The sequence below is a fragment of the Hemitrygon akajei genome, chromosome 14, assembly GCF_048418815.1.
Source record: "Hemitrygon akajei chromosome 14, sHemAka1.3, whole genome shotgun sequence".
Taxonomy (NCBI): Eukaryota; Metazoa; Chordata; class Chondrichthyes; order Myliobatiformes; family Dasyatidae; genus Hemitrygon; species Hemitrygon akajei.
The window spans coordinates 64,009,321-64,030,269 of NC_133137.1; the positions used below are offsets into that span (position 1 = coordinate 64,009,321).

At 46.7% G+C, this 20,949-nt stretch overlaps 1 protein-coding gene across 2 annotated transcripts in view; it reads right to left on the reverse strand.

The window, feature by feature from the left end:
* Positions 1–20,949, reverse strand: part of tprkb (Tp53rk binding protein) — a 188,015-nt gene that overhangs the window by 110,645 nt on the left and 56,421 nt on the right. The window contains exon 6 of one of the 2 annotated variants that reach the window (XM_073066251.1): positions 3,274–3,289. The exons of the other annotated variant lie outside the window; for it this stretch is intronic. Within the exon in view, the coding sequence (XP_072922352.1) occupies position 3,289 (1 nt within the window). The 3' untranslated portion in view covers positions 3,274–3,288. Of the gene's footprint in view, positions 1–3,273; positions 3,290–20,949 lie in introns of those variants that run through there. 2 annotated transcript variants of the gene reach the window in all.

The window sequence follows — 20,949 nt, forward strand, 5'->3', positions numbered from 1 at the left end:
TTCCAGCCCTTTGAGCCTCGCTACGCGACCTCCAACAAACCCATTTAACCCTAACCAAATCATGGGACAACTTACAATAACCAATTAACCTACCCAGTATATTTTCTGGACTGTGGGAGAAACCAGAGCACCAGAGGAAAACCCAAGCATTCCACAGGGAGGGCATACAGACTCCTTACAGAATGGCACCGGAATTGAACTTCGAACTCCAGAACACCCTGAGCTGTAATAGTGTCATGCTAACTGCTACACTATAGTCATATTCAAATTCTTTATCTTTATGCAGTAGAATGTATTACTAAATATATTCATGGACTCACAGGCTGTTTGCAGCTTCCACGACTTGAAGTTGTCACTCACACTTGTATGCAGATAGCTTTTGGTTCCTTGTTGCTATTTGAGCAAGCTGCTCCTCGGTTTTAAACTGTTGGTCAATCTCATGTTCTTGATGATTTAACAATGAGTGGAACTGGAAGAATTGTCTCCTGCAACAGTTCTTAGCTGGTTAGAGGGACATCAGTTCAGGAAACTGACTGTCTGGTTCAATACAACTATTACGTCAATATTTGGTCTCTTTGGAAAGGGAGCAAACTACGCACATGAGAACTTCGGTGATGGGTGGGTGCTGGTGGGTGCCAAGTGATGTCCAGGAATGCATTTTAATTTGGTTAAGTAGCTTCTTTAAAGTTTTCTACTAATTTATTGCTGGTGCTCATTAAAAGGGAGGCATTTGTTAACACATGACAATTGGTATTAACTAAGTGAGCATCACAGAGATTTGAAGGACATCCTGCAACCTGTTTCCTGCTGGGCCTGTCAAAATCTTTATTGATTTATCTATTGAGATACAGTGCAGAATTGGCCCTTCTGATTTTTCAAGCCACACCACCCAGCAATCCTCCTATTTAACCCTATCCTAATCACGGGATAATTTACAGAGTCCAATTGGTCTACCAACCAGTATGTCTTTGGATTGTGGGAGGAAACCGGAACACCTGGAGGAAACCCACATTGTCACAGGGACAATGTACAAACTCCTTACAGGCAGCAGTGAGAATTGAACCCGGAACACCAGTACTGTAAAGCATTGTGCTAACCACTACATTACAGTCAGTAGTGTCAGTACTGTTGGTACTGTACTACTGTCAGTACAGTACCAACTCTGATAAGGTCTTAAGAGTCCTTTCATTACTAAACATGTTGGTACTTAATACTGACAGTCTTGGCAAAACCCCTCTCCCCATATAACTATCCCTCCACATACCTTGCCCCCAAACACTCTGACTCTAATCTTTTGGATATGCTTCCTCCTCCCACCCAATCCCACTTTGCACACCACAGCCTTTGGCTTGCAAGGAATCTGGAATTCAATATTTCTCTCCTTCTCATTATTTTGCTTCTAAACCCTTCTTATAATTTAACTCTTCATTCCTCCTTTGACTGCTGATTTCTTTGATAATACATTCACAAATCAGTTTAGAATATTCCTCCCCTGTGAATTGACTCAATGGTTGGAACTTCTTTTGTAAGCCTCTGCGCCTTAATCCATCTGCCACTTAACCACTGCTGAAGTCATTTTGAACATTGAAAATCTTTAGAATTAGGGATAGTCAACATGGCTTTGAATGTAGTGTGTCAGGTTCATCCTGTACTTGTATGGTGGAGTATTAACTAACTTACTTAGACTAAGACTATCAGTGCAACAAGTTTGTTTAGTATAGCTTCAACAATTTGAAGTTGTATACCAATGTCACTGACTTTGAAGAACATATCCAATTGCATGAGGTAAATGCTATTCACCTTTTGCATCCTGTCATATCCGATTTCCCTATGTATCCCATTTGTGCTATTTCAACCATCTCACCTCAAGCCCCCATTACACGTGTTACTTCTTATTTCAGCCCTAAATAGTCACCCTTCCTTTTTGCCATTATAAAACAGACCCACTGGTCTCGATCTGAGAATATCAAATCTCATCGTGGATATTCAGTCTCATTGTTAAGTATTGGATTTTTCTTGTACTGTGGAGCATTACATAGCTCAGTTTGACTCAGAGATCAGGCAAATATGTCAGTTTATTATTCCTGCCAATTATCTAATTGCCTGAAGTACAGCACATGCAGTATAGCAAATGAGAGTGCCTAAAGGTTATTGCACCCTTGCCAAACTTAAAGTAAAACTTATACATCACTTTTTGGAAAGAAACCACACTTGTAACAGTGGAACTGAAATCTCCTAACATTGCTGCAACTCCTGCTTTAGTTTCAAAAAGGAAGCGGGGAGAAGCTAGAATAAAAGGGAAGGGAGAAGGGGAAGGACATGTGCTAGCAGATGACAGTTGAGTCCAGGTGAGGGGGAAAGGTAGGTGTGTGGGGATGGGTTACAATGTGAGAAGTTGGAGGGTGATGTGGATGATGCAAAGGGCTGAAAAAGAAGAAATCTGATATAAGAGAACAGTAGAACCCACCCACTTATTTTTTACTTCTAAGCTGGATACACCTCTCACCTGATAGACTGAGCATCTCTCCCTTCCTCCTACCTTTTTATTCTGGTTTTTGACCTTTTCGTTTCCAGTCCTGACAAAGTGTCTTGGCCCAAAATATTGTCTGTTCATTTTCCACCGTAGATGCTGCCTGCCCTGCTGAGTTTCTCAGGCATTCTCTGTGCGTTGGACAGGTTCATGGATAAGAAATGACTAGAGGGATGTGGGTCATATGCAAGCAATTGAGGCAAACTCAGGAAGGCACTGTGGTCAGCATGGATGAGTTGATCCAAGGGATCTGATTCCATGCTGTCATACTCTAGAACTAAAATCAAAAATATCTTGAGATCTAGGGAGAGAAAGTCTACAGAGAATTTCTTGATCAGTCATCATAACTTTGAGAAGTGTCACTGTTTTAGATAATATTTAGCTTTACTGACAATACTACAGTGGATAAATAAGGTGCAAATTTCCATTGTTGTTTTATTTAAAATTAAAATAAACACTCAAAGAAAATAAATTCAATAAATTAAGCACATACGAGTTGTTCCATTACTGTAATTAAAATATTTCCCTTAAAACAATGAGAACTATCAAACTTAGTGCAACATCTCATTATTGTTGAAGTTAAGAAAATGGAAGCAAGGATGAGTTGTATAGATTGTGCCTTTTTTATATCCCCTGTTAACAATCCAACAGCATTGTTGATGCAACCAGAGAGAGATGGCTGAATTGCCAAGGATTCTTTAATGTTAGCTGTCATTTCGTGGCAATGATGTACTGTATGAGCTTGTCAGAACCACTCATCTGGAAAGAAATCAGCACATCATGAAACTGGTAATTGCTCTTTCTGCAAGATCTGTCCTTTCCCTGCTAAGTGTTCTTGGATTTAGCCTGTGGTTGAGAGGGAGACTAAGACAGAGCTACCAGTGCTGGACAATAGCATCACTGGTCATGGCTTACATTAGCTGTTAAACATTAAGCATACAAACTATGTCGGCATCTTTTTTATTAGCAGGTAGCAACTGATTCCATTGCATTAATGAATTGCTCTTCTTGTGGTGTTAACGATGGGATAATTTCTATGTAATCCCAAAAGACAAATATATTCTCAGTGGCCACTTTATTAGCTACTTCCTGTACTGTACTGTTGAAGTGGCCACTGGTGTATGTTCATGGTCTGCTGCTATAGTGGCCCATCCACCTCAAGGATCAACATGTTGTGTGTTCGGAGATGCTCCTCTGTACAGCACTGGTTATTTGAGTACTGTCGGCTTGAACCAGTCAGGCCATTCTCTTCTGACCTCTCTCATTAACAAAGCATTTTCGCCCACAGAGCTGCTGCCCACTGGATGTCTTTTCTCTTTTTATTTTTTTACAGCGTTCTATTGTAATCTCTATAAGACTGTTGTGTGTGAAAATCCCAGGATATCAGCAGTTTCTGAGTTACTCAAGCCACCCTGTCAGGCAATAACAATCATTCCATGGTCAAAGTCACAGATCACATTCTTTCCCCATGCTTATGTTTTGTCTGAACAACAACTTAACTTCTCGACTATGTCTGCATGCTTTAATGCATTGAGTTGCTTTAATGATCGACTGATTAAATATTTGCATAAATGAGCAGGTGTACCTAATAAAGTGGCCATCGAGAGTTATTTGGAGGGCTATAACTTACCCTGGTTGGTGACAAGGTGTAGCGGGTTCAAAGTTTACTCTTCGATTTTATAATGAAGGTTAGTCAGATCGAGCAGTGAAGTATAAGATGGTGTCATATTGCCAGATGTGTATCTTTTAAATGTGACCTTTGAGCTGTTTTGTTGATCTGGACCAGCAGTACATTAAACTAATGATTTCATAGTTTATGACATCTGAATGTGTGTGTTATCACTGCTGTGTTTGCCGGTACAATAGCAATTATTCAAAAGAGTTGAGGCGTATGAGGGATCCCAGGTGGAGTAGCACCTTTGGTGAAGGCCTTGTCATGTCCATTCTGGGGCAGCTCTCTCACCTTTGGTCTCCACTCAACACTTGGCTCTCACCAGCAGCTCCTGATAGCCATTTGCATGTGAAACTGGCCACACCCTGGTACACAGCTTCGACAGTCAAGCTAAGCCTGGTGAGGGCAGTCGGTGAATTTATACACTGGTGTCTTAGGGACATGCTGTAGTGGTGGACCACATACCCTGGTGACTGAGGAACATGCTGTCCTAGTGATGGACCACATACCCTAGTGACTTAGGAACATGCTGTCCTAGTGATGGACCACATACCCTGGTGACTTAGGGACATGCTGTCCTAGTGATGGACCACATACCCTGGTGACTTAGGGACATGCTGTCCTAGTGGTGGACCACATACCCTGGTGAAATAGGAACATGCTGTCCTAGTGGTGGACCACATACCCTGGTGACTTAGGGACATGCAGTCCTAGTGGTGGACAACATACCCTGGTGACTTAGGAACATGCTGTCCTAGTGATGGACCACATACCCAGGTGACTTAGGGATGTGCTGTCCTAGTGGTGGACCACATACCCTGGTGACTTAGGAACATGCTGTCCTAGTGGTGGACCACATACCCTGGTGACTTAGGGACATGCTGTCCTAGTGGTGGACCACATACCCTGGTGAAATAGGAACATGCTGTCCTAGTGGTGGACCACATACCCTGGTGACTTAGGGACATGCTGTCCTAGTGGTGGACAACATACCCTGGTGACTTAGGAACATGCTGTCCTAGTGATGGACCACATACCCAGGTAACTTAGGGATGTGCTGTCCTAGTGGTGGACCACATACCCTGGTGACTTAGGAACATGCTGTCCTAGTGGTGGACCACATACCCTGGTGACTTAGGAACATGCTGTCCTAGTGGTGGACCATATACCCTGGTGACTGAGGAACATGCTGTCCTAGTGGTGGACCACATACCCTGGTGACTTAGGAACATGCTGTCCTAGTGGTGGACCACATACCCTGGTGACTGAGGAACATGCTGTCCTAGTGGTGGACCATATACCCTGGTGACTTAGGAACATGCTGTCCTAGTGGTGGACCACATACCCTGGTGACTGAGGAACATGCTGTCCTAGTGGTGGACCACATACCCTGGTGACTGAGGAACATGCTGTCCTAGTGGTGGACCACATACCCTGGTGACTTAGGGGTATTATGTCCTAGTGATGGACCACATACCCTGGTGACTGAGGAACATGCTGTCCTAGTGATGGACCACATACCCAGGTGACTTAGGGATGTGCTGTCCTAGTGGTGGACCACATACCCTGGTGACTTAGGAACATGCTGTCCTAGTGGTGGACCACATACCCTGGTGATTTAGGGATATGCTGTCCTAGTGATGGACCACATACCCTGGTGTCTTAGGGACATGCTGTCCTAGTGATGGACCACATACCCTGGTGACTTAGGAACATGCTGTCCTAGTGGTGGACCACATACCCTGGTGACTTAGGGACATGCTGTCCTAGTGGTGGACCACATACCCTGGTGACTTAGGAACATGCTGTCCTAGTGATGGACCACATACCCTGGTGACTTAGGAACATGCTGTCCTAGTGGTGGACCACATACCCTGGTGACTTAGGGACATGCTGTACTAGTGGTGGACCACATACCCTGGTGACATAGGGACATGCTGTCCTAGTGGTGGACCACATACCCTGGTGATTTAGGGATATGCTGTCCTAGTGGTGGACCCCATACCCTGGTGACTTAGGGGTATTCTGTACTAGTGGTGGACCACATACCCTGGTGACATAGGGACATGCTGTCCTAGTGGTGGACCACATACCCTGGTGATTTAGGGATATGCTGTCCTAGTGGTGGACCCCATACCCTGGTGACTTAGGGGTATTCTGTACTAGTGGTGGACCACATACCCTGGTGACTTAGGAACATGCTGTCCTAGTGGTGGACGACATACTCTGGTGACTTAGGGTTATTCTGTCCTAGTGGTGGACCACATACTCTGGTGACTTAGGGGTATTCTGTCCTAGTGGTGGACCACATACTCTGGTGACTTAGGAACATGCTGTCCTAGTGGTGGACCACATACCCAGGTGACTTAGGGGTATGCTGTCCTAGTGGTGGACCACATACTCTGGTGATTTAGGGATATGCTGTCCTAGTGGTGGACCACATAACCTGGTGACTTAGGGACATGCTGTCCTAGTGGTGGACCACATACCCTGGTGACTTAGGAACATGCTGTCCTAGTGGTGGACGACATACTCTGGTGACTTAGGGGTATTCTGTCCTAGTGGTGGACCACATACTCTGGTGACTTAGGGGTATGCTGTCCTAGTGGTGGAACACATACCCTGGTGACTTAGGAACATGCTGTCCTAGTGGTGGACCACATACCCTGGTGACTTAGGGGTATGCTGTCCTAGTGGTGGACCACATACCCTGGTGTCTTAGGGACATGCTGTCCTAGTGGTGGACCACATACCCTGGTGACTTAGGAACATGCTGTCCTAGTGGTGGACCACATACCCTGGTGAAATAGGAACATGCTCTCCTAGTGATGGACCACATACCTTGGTGACTTAGGAACATGCTGTCCTAGTGATGGACCACATACCCTGGTGACTGAGGAACATGCTGTCCTAGTGATGGACCACATACCCTGGTTACTGAGGAACATGCTGTCCTAGTGGTGGACCACATACCCTGGTGACATAGGAACATGCTGTCCTAGTGATGGACCACATACTCTGGTGACTTAGGGGTATTCTGTCCTAGTGGTGGACTACATACCCTGGTGACTGAGGGGTATGCTGTCCTAGTGATGGACCACATACCCTGGTGACTGAGGAACACGCTGTCCTAGTGATGGACCACATACCCTGGTGACTTAGGAACATGCTGTCCTAGAGGTGGACCACATACCCTGGTGACATAGGAACATGCTGTCCTAGTGTTGGACCACATACCCTGGTGACTGAGGAACATGCTGTCCTAGAGGTGGACCACATACCCTGGTGACATAGGAACATGCTGTAGTGGTGGACCACATACCCTGGTGACTTAGGAACATGCTGTCCTAGTGGTGGACCACATACCCTGTTGACTTAGGGTTATGCTGTCCTAGTGGTGGACCACATACCCTTTTGACTTAGGGATATGCTGTCCTAGTGATGGACCACATACCCTGGTGACTGAGGAACATGCTGTCCTAGTGGTGAACCACATACCCTGGTGACATAGGAACATGCTGTCCTAGTGATGGACCACATACCCTGGTGACTTAGGAACATGCTGTCCTAGTGATGGACCACATACCCTGTTGACTTAGGGTTATGCTGTCCTAGAGGTGGACCACATACCCTGGTGACATAGGAACATGCTGTCCTAGTGGTGGACCACATACTCTGCTGACTTAGGGGTATGCTGTCCTAGTGATGGACCACATACCCTGGTGACTTAGGAACATGCTGTCCTAGTGGTGGACCACATACCCTGGTGAGTTAGGGGTATTCTGTCCTAGTGGTGGACTACATACTCTGGTGACTTAGGGGTATGCTGTCCTAGTGGTGGACCACATACCCTGGTGACTTAGGGGTATTCTGTCCTAGTGGTGGACTACATACCCTGGTGACTGAGGGGTATGCTGTCCTAGTGATGGACCACATACCCTGGTGACTTAGGAACATGCTGTCCTAGTGGTGGACCACATACCCTGGTGACTTAGGGACATGCTGTCCTAGTGGTGGACCACATACCCTGGTGACTTAGGAACATGCTGTCCTAGTGATGGACCACATACCCTGGTGACTTAGGAACATGCTGTCCTAGTGGTGGACCACATACCCTGGTGACTTAGGGACATGCTGTACTAGTGGTGGACCACATACCCTGGTGACATAGGGACATGCTGTCCTAGTGGTGGACCACATACCCTGGTGATTTAGGGATATGCTGTCCTAGTGGTGGACCCCATACCCTGGTGACTTAGGGGTATTCTGTACTAGTGGTGGACCACATACCCTGGTGACATAGGGACATGCTGTCCTAGTGGTGGACCACATACCCTGGTGATTTAGGGATATGCTGTCCTAGTGGTGGACCCCATACCCTGGTGACTTAGGGGTATTCTGTACTAGTGGTGGACCACATACCCTGGTGACTTAGGAACATGCTGTCCTAGTGGTGGACGACATACTCTGGTGACTTAGGGGTATTCTGTCCTAGTGGTGGACCACATACTCTGGTGACTTAGGGGTATTCTGTCCTAGTGGTGGACCACATACTCTGGTGACTTAGGAACATGCTGTCCTAGTGGTGGACCACATACCCAGGTGACTTAGGGGTATGCTGTCCTAGTGGTGGACCACATACCCTGTTGACTTAGGGTTATGCTGTCCTAGTGGTGGACCACATACCCTTTTGACTTAGGGATATGCTGTCCTAGTGATGGACCACATACCCTGGTGACTGAGGAACATGCTGTCCTAGTGGTGAACCACATACCCTGGTGACATAGGAACATGCTGTCCTAGTGATGGACCACATACCCTGGTGACTTAGGAACATGCTGTCCTAGTGATGGACCACATACCCTGTTGACTTAGGGTTATGCTGTCCTAGAGGTGGACCACATACCCTGGTGACATAGGAACATGCTGTCCTAGTGGTGGACCACATACTCTGCTGACTTAGGGGTATGCTGTCCTAGTGATGGACCACATACCCTGGTGACTTAGGAACATGCTGTCCTAGTGGTGGACCACATACCCTGGTGAGTTAGGGGTATTCTGTCCTAGTGGTGGACTACATACTCTGGTGACTTAGGGGTATGCTGTCCTAGTGGTGGACCACATACCCTGGTGACTTAGGGGTATTCTGTCCTAGTGGTGGACTACATACCCTGGTGACTGAGGGGTATGCTGTCCTAGTGATGGACCACATACCCTGGTGACTTAGGAACATGCTGTCCTAGTGGTGGACCACATACCCTGGTGACTTAGGGACATGCTGTCCTAGTGGTGGACCACATACCCTGGTGACTTAGGAACATGCTGTCCTAGTGATGGACCACATACCCTGGTGACTTAGGAACATGCTGTCCTAGTGGTGGACCACATACCCTGGTGACTGAGGAACATGCTGTCCTAGTGGTGGACCATATACCCTGGTGACTTAGGAACATGCTGTCCTAGTGGTGGACCACATACCCTGGTGACTGAGGAACATGCTGTCCTAGTGTTGGACCACATACCCTGGTGACTGAGGAACATGCTGTCCTAGAGGTGGACCACATACCCTGGTGACATAGGAACATGCTGTAGTGGTGGACCACATACCCTGGTGACTTAGAGGTATGCTGTCCTAGTGGTGGACCACATACTCTGGTGATTTAGGGATATGCTGTCCTAGTGGTGGACCACATAACCTGGTGACTTAGGGACATGCTGTCCTAGTGGTGGACCACATACCCAGGTGACTTAGGGGTATGCTGTCCTAGTGGTGGACCACATACCCTGTTGACTTAGGGTTATGCTGTCCTAGTGGTGGACCACATACCCTTTTGACTTAGGGATATGCTGTCCTAGTGATGGACCACATACCCTGGTGACTGAGGAACATGCTGTCCTAGTGGTGAACCACATACCCTGGTGACATAGGAACATGCTGTCCTAGTGATGGACCACATACCCTGGTGACTTAGGAACATGCTGTCCTAGTGATGGACCACATACCCTGTTGACTTAGGGTTATGCTGTCCTAGAGGTGGACCACATACCCTGGTGACATAGGAACATGCTGTCCTAGTGGTGGACCACATACTCTGCTGACTTAGGGGTATGCTGTCCTAGTGATGGACCACATACCCTGGTGACTTAGGAACATGCTGTCCTAGTGGTGGACCACATACCCTGGTGAGTTAGGGGTATTCTGTCCTAGTGGTGGACTACATACTCTGGTGACTTAGGGGTATGCTGTCCTAGTGGTGGACCACATACCCTGGTGACTTAGGGGTATTCTGTCCTAGTGGTGGACTACATACCCTGGTGACTGAGGGGTATGCTGTCCTAGTGATGGACCACATACCCTGGTGACTTAGGAACATGCTGTCCTAGTGGTGGACCACATACCCTGGTGACTTAGGGACATGCTGTCCTAGTGGTGGACCACATACCCTGGTGACTTAGGAACATGCTGTCCTAGTGATGGACCACATACCCTGGTGACTTAGGAACATGCTGTCCTAGTGGTGGACCACATACCCTGGTGACTTAGGGACATGCTGTACTAGTGGTGGACCACATACCCTGGTGACATAGGGACATGCTGTCCTAGTGGTGGACCACATACCCTGGTGATTTAGGGATATGCTGTCCTAGTGGTGGACCCCATACCCTGGTGACTTAGGGGTATTCTGTACTAGTGGTGGACCACATACCCTGGTGACATAGGGACATGCTGTCCTAGTGGTGGACCACATACCCTGGTGATTTAGGGATATGCTGTCCTAGTGGTGGACCCCATACCCTGGTGACTTAGGGGTATTCTGTACTAGTGGTGGACCACATACCCTGGTGACTTAGGAACATGCTGTCCTAGTGGTGGACGACATACTCTGGTGACTTAGGGGTATTCTGTCCTAGTGGTGGACCACATACTCTGGTGACTTAGGGGTATTCTGTCCTAGTGGTGGACCACATACTCTGGTGACTTAGGAACATGCTGTCCTAGTGGTGGACCACATACCCAGGTGACTTAGGGGTATGCTGTCCTAGTGGTGGACCACATACTCTGGTGATTTAGGGATATGCTGTCCTAGTGGTGGACCACATAACCTGGTGACTTAGGGACATGCTGTCCTAGTGGTGGACCACATACCCTGGTGACTTAGGAACATGCTGTCCTAGTGGTGGACGACATACTCTGGTGACTTAGGGGTATTCTGTCCTAGTGGTGGACCACATACTCTGGTGACTTAGGGGTATGCTGTCCTAGTGGTGGACCACATACCCTGGTGACTTAGGAACATGCTGTCCTAGTGGTGGACCACATACCCTGGTGACTTAGGGGTATGCTGTCCTAGTGGTGGACCACATACCCTGGTGTCTTAGGGACATGCTGTCCTAGTGGTGGACCACATACCCTGGTGACTTAGGAACATGCTGTCCTAGTGGTGGACCACATACCCTGGTGAAATAGGAACATGCTCTCCTAGTGATGGACCACATACCTTGGTGACTTAGGAACATGCTGTCCTAGTGATGGACCACATACCCTGGTGACTGAGGAACATGCTGTCCTAGTGATGGACCACATACCCTGGTTACTGAGGAACATGCTGTCCTAGTGGTGGACCACATACCCTGGTGACATAGGAACATGCTGTCCTAGTGATGGACCACATACTCTGGTGACTTAGGGGTATTCTGTCCTAGTGGTGGACTACATACCCTGGTGACTGAGGGGTATGCTGTCCTAGTGATGGACCACATACCCTGGTGACTGAGGAACACGCTGTCCTAGTGATGGACCACATACCCTGGTGACTTAGGAACATGCTGTCCGAGAGGTGGACCACATACCCTGGTGACATAGGAACATGCTGTCCTAGTGTTGGACCACATACCCTGGTGACTGAGGAACATGCTGTCCTAGTGATGGACCACATACCCTGGTGACTGAGGAACATGCTGTCCTAGAGGTGGACCACATACCCTGGTGACATAGGAACATGCTGTAGTGGTGGACCACATACCCTGGTGACTTAGGAACATGCTGTCCTAGTGGTGGACCACATACCCTGTTGACTTAGGGTTATGCTGTCCTAGTGGTGGACCACATACCCTTTTGACTTAGGGATATGCTGTCCTAGTGATGGACCACATACCCTGGTGACTGAGGAACATGCTGTCCTAGTGGTGAACCACATACCCTGGTGACATAGGAACATGCTGTCCTAGTGATGGACCACATACCCTGGTGACTTAGGAACATGCTGTCCTAGTGATGGACCACATACCCTGTTGACTTAGGGTTATGCTGTCCTAGAGGTGGACCACATACCCTGGTGACATAGGAACATGCTGTCCTAGTGGTGGACCACATACTCTGCTGACTTAGGGGTATGCTGTCCTAGTGATGGACCACATACCCTGGTGACTTAGGAACATGCTGTCCTAGTGGTGGACCACATACCCTGGTGAGTTAGGGGTATTCTGTCCTAGTGGTGGACTACATACTCTGGTGACTTAGGGGTATGCTGTCCTAGTGGTGGACCACATACCCTGGTGACTTAGGGGTATTCTGTCCTAGTGGTGGACTACATACCCTGGTGACTGAGGGGTATGCTGTCCTAGTGATGGACCACATACCCTGGTGACTTAGGAACATGCTGTCCTAGTGGTGGACCACATACCCTGGTGACTTAGGAACATGCTGTCCTAGTGATGGACCACATACCCTGGTGACTTAGGAACATGCTGTCCTAGTGATGGACCACATACCCTGGTGACTTAGGAACATGCTGTCCTAGTGGTGCACCACATACCCTGGTGACTTAGAGGTATGCTGTCCTAGTGGTGGACCACATACTCTGGTGACTTAGGGGTACACTGTCCTACTGGTAGACCACATACCCTGGTGACTTAGGAACATGCTGTCCTAGTGGTGGACGACATACTCTGGTGACTTAGGGGTATGCTGTCCTAGTGGTGGACCACATACTCTGGTGATTTAGGGGTATGCTGTCCTAGTGGTGCACCACATACTCTGGTGACTTAGGGGTATGCTGTCCTAGTGGTGGACCACATACCCTGGTGACTTAGGAACATGCTGTCCTAGTGGTGGACCACATACCCTGGTGATTTAGGGATATGCTGTCCTAGTGATGGACCACATACCCTGGTGACTTAGGGGTATGCTGTCCTAGTGGTGGACCACATACCCTGGTGACTGAGGAACATGCTGTCCTAGTGATGGACCACATACCCTGGTGACTGAGGAACATGCTGTCCTAGTGATGGACCACATACCCTGGTGACTTAGGAACATGCTGTCCTAGTGGTGGACCACATACCCTGGTGACTGAGGAACATGCTGTCCTAGTGGTGGACCACATACCCTGGTGACTTAGGAACATGCTGTCCTAGTGGTGGACCACATACCCTGGTGACTGAGGAACATGCTGTCCTAGTGGTGAACCACATACCCTGGTGACTTAGGAACATGCTGTCCTAGTGATGGACCACATACCCTGTTGACTTAGGGTTATGCTGTCCTAGAGGTGGACCACATACCCTGGTGACATAGGAACATGCTGTCCTAGTGGTGGACCACATACTCTGCTGACTTAGGGGTATGCTGTCCTAGTGATGGACCACATACCCTGGTGACTTAGGAACATGCTGTCCTAGTGGTGGACCACATACCCTGGTGAGTTAGGGGTATTCTGTCCTAGTGGTGGACTACATACTCTGGTGACTTAGGGGTATGCTGTCCTAGTGGTGGACCACATACCCTGGTGACTTAGGGGTATTCTGTCCTAGTGGTGGACTACATACCCTGGTGACTGAGGGGTATGCTGTCCTAGTGATGGACCACATACCCTGGTGACTTAGGAACATGCTGTCCTAGTGGTGGACCACATACCCTGGTGACTTAGGAACATGCTGTCCTAGTGGTGGACTACATACCCTGGTGACTGAGGGGTATGCTGTCCTAGTGATGGACCACATACCCTGGTGACTTAGGAACATGCTGTCCTAGTGATGGACCACATACCCTGGTGACTTAGGAACATGCTGTCCTAGTGGTGCACCACATACCCTGGTGACTTAGAGGTATGCTGTCCTAGTGGTGGACCACATACTCTGGTGACTTAGGGGTACACTGTCCTACTGGTAGACCACATACCCTGGTGACTTAGGGGTATTCTGTCCTAGTGGTGGACTACATACCCTGGTGACTGAGGGGTATGCTGTCCTAGTGATGGACCACATACCCTGGTGACTTAGGAACATGCTGTCCTAGTGGTGGACCACATACCCTGGTGACTTAGGAACATGCTGTCCTAGTGGTGGACTACATACCCTGGTGACTGAGGGGTATGCTGTCCTAGTGATGGACCACATACCCTGGTGACTTAGGAACATGCTGTCCTAGTGATGGACCACATACCCTGGTGACTTAGGAACATGCTGTCCTAGTGGTGCACCACATACCCTGGTGACTTAGAGGTATGCTGTCCTAGTGGTGGACCCCATACCCTGGTGACTTAGAGGTATGCTGTCCTACTGGTAGACCACATACCCTGGTGACTTAGGAACATGCTGTCCTAGTGGTGGACGACATACTCTGGTGACTTAGGGGTATGCTGTCCTAGTGGTGGACCACATACTCTGGTGATTTTGGGGTATGCTGTCCTAGTGGTGCACCACATACTCTGGAGACTTAGGGGTATGCTGTCCTAGTGGTGGACCACATACCCTGGTGACTTAGGAAAATGCTGTCCTAGTGGTGGACCACATACCCTGGTGATTTAGGGATATGCTGTCCTAGTGATGGACCACATACCCTGGTGACTTAGGGGTATGCTGTCCTAGTGGTGGACCACATACCCTGGTGACTTAGGAACATGCTGTCCTAGTGGTGGACCATATACTCTGGTGACTTAGGGGTATGCTGTCCTAGTGGTGGACCTCATACCCTGGTGACTTAGGGGTATGCTGTCCTAGTGGTGGACCACATACCCTGGTGACTTAGGAACATGCTGTCCTAGTGGTGGACCATATACTCTGGTGACTTAGGGGTATGCTGTCCTAGTGGTGGACCTCATACCCTGGTGACTTAGGGGTATGCTGTCCTAGTGGTGGACCTCATACCCTGGTGACTTAGGAACATGCTGTCCTAGTGGTGGACCACATACCCTGGTGAGTTAGGGACACACTGTCCTAGTGGTGGACCACATACCCTGGTGACGTAGGAACATGCTGTCCTAGTGATGGACCACATACCCTGGTGACTTAGGGGTATGCTGTCCTAGTGGTGGACCTCATACCCTGTTGAGTTAGGGGTATGCTGACCTAGTGGTGGACCTCATACCCTGGTGAGTTAGGGGTATGCTGTCCTAGTGATGGACCACATACCCTGGTGACTTAGGGGTATGCTGTCCTAGTGGTGGACCACATACTCTGGTGACTTAGGAACATGCTGTCCTAGTGGTGGACCACATACCCTGGTGACTTAGGAACATGCTGTAGTGGTGGACCACATACCCTGGTGACTTAGGAACATGCTGTCCCAGTGATGGACCACATACTCTGGTGACTTAGGAACATGCTGTAGTGGTGGACCACATACCCTGGTGACTTAGGAACATGCTGTCCTAGTGGTGGACCACATACCCTGGTGACTTAGGAACATGCTGTCCTAGTGGTGGACCACATACCCTGGTGACTTAGGAACATGCTGTCCTAGTGGTGGACCACATACCCTGGTGACTTAGGGGTATGCTGTCCTAGTGGTGGACCACATACTCTGGTGACTTAGGGGTATGCTGTCCTAGTGATGGACCACATACCCTGGTGACTTAGGGGTATGCTGTCCTAGTGATGGACCACATACCCTGGTGACTTAGGGGTATGCTGTCCTAGTGGTGGACCACATACTCTGGTGACTTAGGAACATGCTGTCCTAGTAGTGCACCACATACCCTGGTGACTTAGGAACATGCTGTCCTAGTGGTGGACCACATACCCTGGTGACTTAGGAACATGCTGTAGTGGTGCACCACATACCCTGGTGATTTAGGGATATTCTGTCCTAGTGGTGGACCACATACCCTGGTGAGTTAGGGACATGCTGTCCTAGTGGTGGACCACATACCCTGGTGAGTTAGGGACATGCTGTCCTAGTGATGGACCACATACCCTGGTGAGTTAGGGACACACTGTACTAGTAATCGACCACATACCCTGGTGAGTTAGGGACATGCTGTCCTAGTGGTGGACCTCATACCCTGGTGAGTTATGGACATGATGTCCTCGTGTACAAAGTCAGTTCCAGCGGAATGGGTGGATGAGATCAACATCGAGATCTAGCAGTCATGAAGGGAGTTCTGAAACGCTTTGTGCGGAGCGACAGCCATGATAAGACACTTAAGAAGTCATGGACATCCACTGCAACCAAGGGAGACCCCAGTTTTGATGACTACTCATACCACTGACCCGGAATTCCAAGGTCTAGAGAGTGGAACTGCCCCAGTGCAATGGCTTTTCCATTTTAAAAACTTCCTCGCACAGGTTTCCTGTCATTGTTTGACAATACGGACAACCACCAATCACAAGAAAGCAACTCATTGGGCTAAGAGGTATAAGAAAATTTTGATGAACTTTAACAGTACACTGTAACTTATCAACATTAAACCATTCAAACCAATTTCTTTCAGTTTGGAAAGGAGATGCATCAAGGGAAACTATGTTTTCCCAAATATCGATTATTTTAAGTTATGAATGGAAGCATCTTATTCTTATCTGTTTGAAAATGATGGCAGGCTTACATTTCAGAACCAGTTTTCTGTTTTCTGGCTCTTCCTGAAGAGTCAACTATTTTTATATCATCCCCAGCATTTTGTAAGGCATACCTGTGTTGAATTTCATCAGCTTATTTTGGATATCATCGACATCCATCATTAATTCCAGTCAAATTTTATTCTGCACCTTCAGTATTCATCCTTGGTTGACTCTTTCCTGGAAACATGTCCTTGGCCACAATATAGAACTACCTGGTGCAAGGATTAAGTCTATTTTTATCTCTAATAAATAAATTAAACCTTTTTCTAGTGAAAAAGTAGACTTCACTAATTTAAAACAACATTAAGATCACCATTTTTTTCTACTGCTGCTTAAACATGCCTGTATTTGTGAAGCTTTCACCAGATGAGAATCCACTTATTTGTCAGTCAAAGTTATTCATGAAACCATATTACAACTTTGCAATTTGGTACAAATGAAATTTCTTGCTTTAAACAACCTCAGATATAATTTATATTCTCTCAACCAATTAGTACGTAGCTAATTGACCTTTTAAACTGGCTGGTGGTGTAGCGGCATTCACACCAGATTTTGAGGCAAGTGGTCCTGGATTCAAACCCAGCTGGCCCCTTGCACACTTTCCATCCGTGCTGGGTTGAGTGTTGAGCAAGCAACTCAGCCTCATAAAAAACAGACAAATGCCAAAGAAATGGCAAGGTTGCTGCCTGATGCGCCACAAGGCGTAAAGAGGAAAAGCTATAACATTTGGCCTTTTGGCCCAAGGAATGGTTGTGACTATCAATGCCATGTTGAAGCAGCTTGGACATTTATGTTGAAAATCAACAAAAATCAAATGCAGCAAATCTGAAACAGAAAATGCTAGAAATGCTCAACAGGTCAGAGAGCATTTATGGAAATACTCTGTCAGGATCTGAGACCCTTTGACATTATTGAGAAAGAAACAGTTCTGAGAAAGGGTCTTAGGACCTGAAATATTACTTGTTTCTCACTCAACACTGACCGCCTGACCTGCTGAATATTTTCAACATTTTGTTTTATTTCAGATACAATCAAATGTCCAGAGAATCTAGCCTTGCCTTCAAAGTAGTACCACAATATTTAATTACTAGACCATTAATTCAGAAGTCTGAATTAATGGTACAAGGAAATTAGTACTTATTCCACCGTGATGAATTTCAGTTCTATTAATTAAGACCATAAGATATGGGAGCAGAAGTAGACCATTCAGCCCATCGAGTCTGCTCTGCCAGTCCATCTTAGCTGATCTATTATTGTTCTCAACCTCACTCTCAAGCCTTCTCTCTACAATCTTCCATGGCCTTATTAATCAAGAACCTATTAACCTCCACTTTCAATTTACCCAGTGGCTTGGCCTCCACAGCTATCTGTGGTAATGAATTAAATAACTCTATAATCTCTTTGAAGTGAAGGAGGATGATGGGTGACTTTATGGAAGTACATAAGATGATAAAAGGTATAGACAGCCAACACCTTTTCTCAGGGTACCAATGGTTAATACCAGAGAGCATAATTTTAAGGTGATTGTAGGAAAGTAAATGGGGATGTCAGGGGTAAGTTTTTGTTACCCAGAGAGTGCTAAGTTCATGGAATACCCTTCCAGGGGTGGTGATAGAGGCAGATACACTAGGGACATTTAAGAGAGGAACACAGATGAAAGAGAAATGGAGGGCTATGTGGGAGGGAAAGGTTAGTTTGATCTTGGAGTAGGTTCAGGAGATCAACACAACATTGTGAGCCGAAGGGTCTGTACTGTGCTGTTCTATGAAAATTTTACTATCAGTAGTGGTTGCCCTGAAATCATGAGATAGCTCAAAATCTACACTTTCTATTACCTGTTTACTCAGTGAAGGAAATCTGCTGAACTTACATGTTAGACAAGGAGCCAGGAGTCAATATATGCAATGTTGAGCTCATCATGCCTGCTCTGCCATTCAACAAGATCATGCTGATCTTTTACCTCTGGGCTACTTCCCTGCACCACCCCATGTTCCTCGATTCCCTTAATATCCAAAAACCTATATTTTTCTTTTCCTTCAGGATGTTCTTGGCAATTGAGTTTCCAAGGCCCACTTGGATAGAAAGTTCCAGAGAATCACTACTCACTCAGTGAAGAAACTTCTTTTCATCTCGGCCCTGAATGGCCAAATCCCACATGGAGAGACAGTGATGCCTGTTGCTAGACACAACAGCCAGGGAAAACCATCAACTGTGCCCTGTCAAGCTCTGTAACAATGTTGTACATTTTAATGATATCTCCTCTCATTTTTTAATCGTCGAAGAGTACTGGCCCAGTCTGCTAAATTTCTCCTTGTACAGTACACTTCGCATCCCCGGAATCAATCTGTGAACCTCTGCTACACTTCCTCTAATGCAGTATTCTTCTTTAGAAAGGGAATGAGACCCGTTGGTAAGATTGCAGATATGGACTCATTATAAATATATGCAATTGGAGCAAGCTGTCCCTTCACTTGTATTCAAATCCTCTTGCAGTGAAGGCGAATATACTGTTTGTTTTATTTAGTTGGCTTGTTGCCCAGCATGTCAAATTTTAGTGATATATGGTCCATGTGCCAATGACATAGACAGGACAAAGAAAGAGGCTATGCTGATAAAATATGAGCAGCTAGGGTCCAAATAAAATAGCAGGACAACAATAGTAATACATTCTATATTATTAACCCAACCATGTGCAAATCCTGCATCCAGTCAATAGATCAGGAATGCTATTATGTAACTCAAAACTTGGGCTATCTTTCTTGGTTGAATGTCACTGGTGGAATGAGGAAGCTGCATCATTGGATCTCCTGATAATTCATTTAGCTATGGATTGTGATTACTCAATTAACTGTTGACTGTGGATAAGGCTTTAAACTACAGAGGAAGGCTGGGCATTGGTGAGGTAAAATTGAGAAAATCAGCAACAAAGGGCAAAGTGATGGCAATGATAACCAGAGCTTGTCATGGAGAGAAAGTACATTCACACAAGAGTACAAAATACAAGGAATAAATTGACAGTTCTTCATCTTCAAGCATTCTGTATTCATAATAAAGATGATGACTCAATAGCACAAATAGAAATAAATGGATATGATCAAACATCTTATTACAAAGACGTTGTTGCAAAATGACCAAGGTTGGGATTATATATTCCACAATATCTAACTTTTTACAGAGATAGGCAACATGTAAAAGGAGGTGGCAGAGTTCTGATCTTAAAGAACAGGATAAAGACAGTATAGGGGACGGAATTATCCCACTCAAATCATCAGGAAGTGAAATCAATATGGATGGAGCTAAGAAACAGCAGAGGATAAAATTATTGGTGGGAGTTGAACACTGGCTCCAAACAGTAAAGTAAAACACTAAAAATCAGGAAATTAAAGGTGCGTGTAGCAAGGGTAATATAATAGTCGTATGGAACACTAACCTGAACATAGATTAGGCAAACCAAAGGAGCAGTAATTGTTTGGAAAGTGAATTCCTGGAGTGTATAGATGAGCTTCTCTTGATCAGCACGTAGAGAACAAACAAGGGAATATTCTGCAACATACACAAAATGCTGGAGAAACTCAGCAAGTCAGGCAGCATCTATGGAGGGTAATGAACAGTTAACATTTGGGGCAGAGATCTTTCATCAGGACTGGGAAGAAAAGGGAAGGAAGGTAGGGGGTGGGGGGAGGAGTACAAGCTGGAGGTGATAGGTGGAAGAGATAAAGGAATGAAAAAGAAGGAACCTATTAGGAGCACACTGTGGAACATGGAATAAAGGGAAGGAGGTGGACAACCAGAGTGAGATGATGGAAGGCTCATGAGGACAGGAGAGGAGAAGAAAGGGATGAGAAGGTAACCCAAAAGGGAGTGGAAAAGGCGAAGAGGAGGGGTAGAAGCAGAGGGGAGTGATCACTGG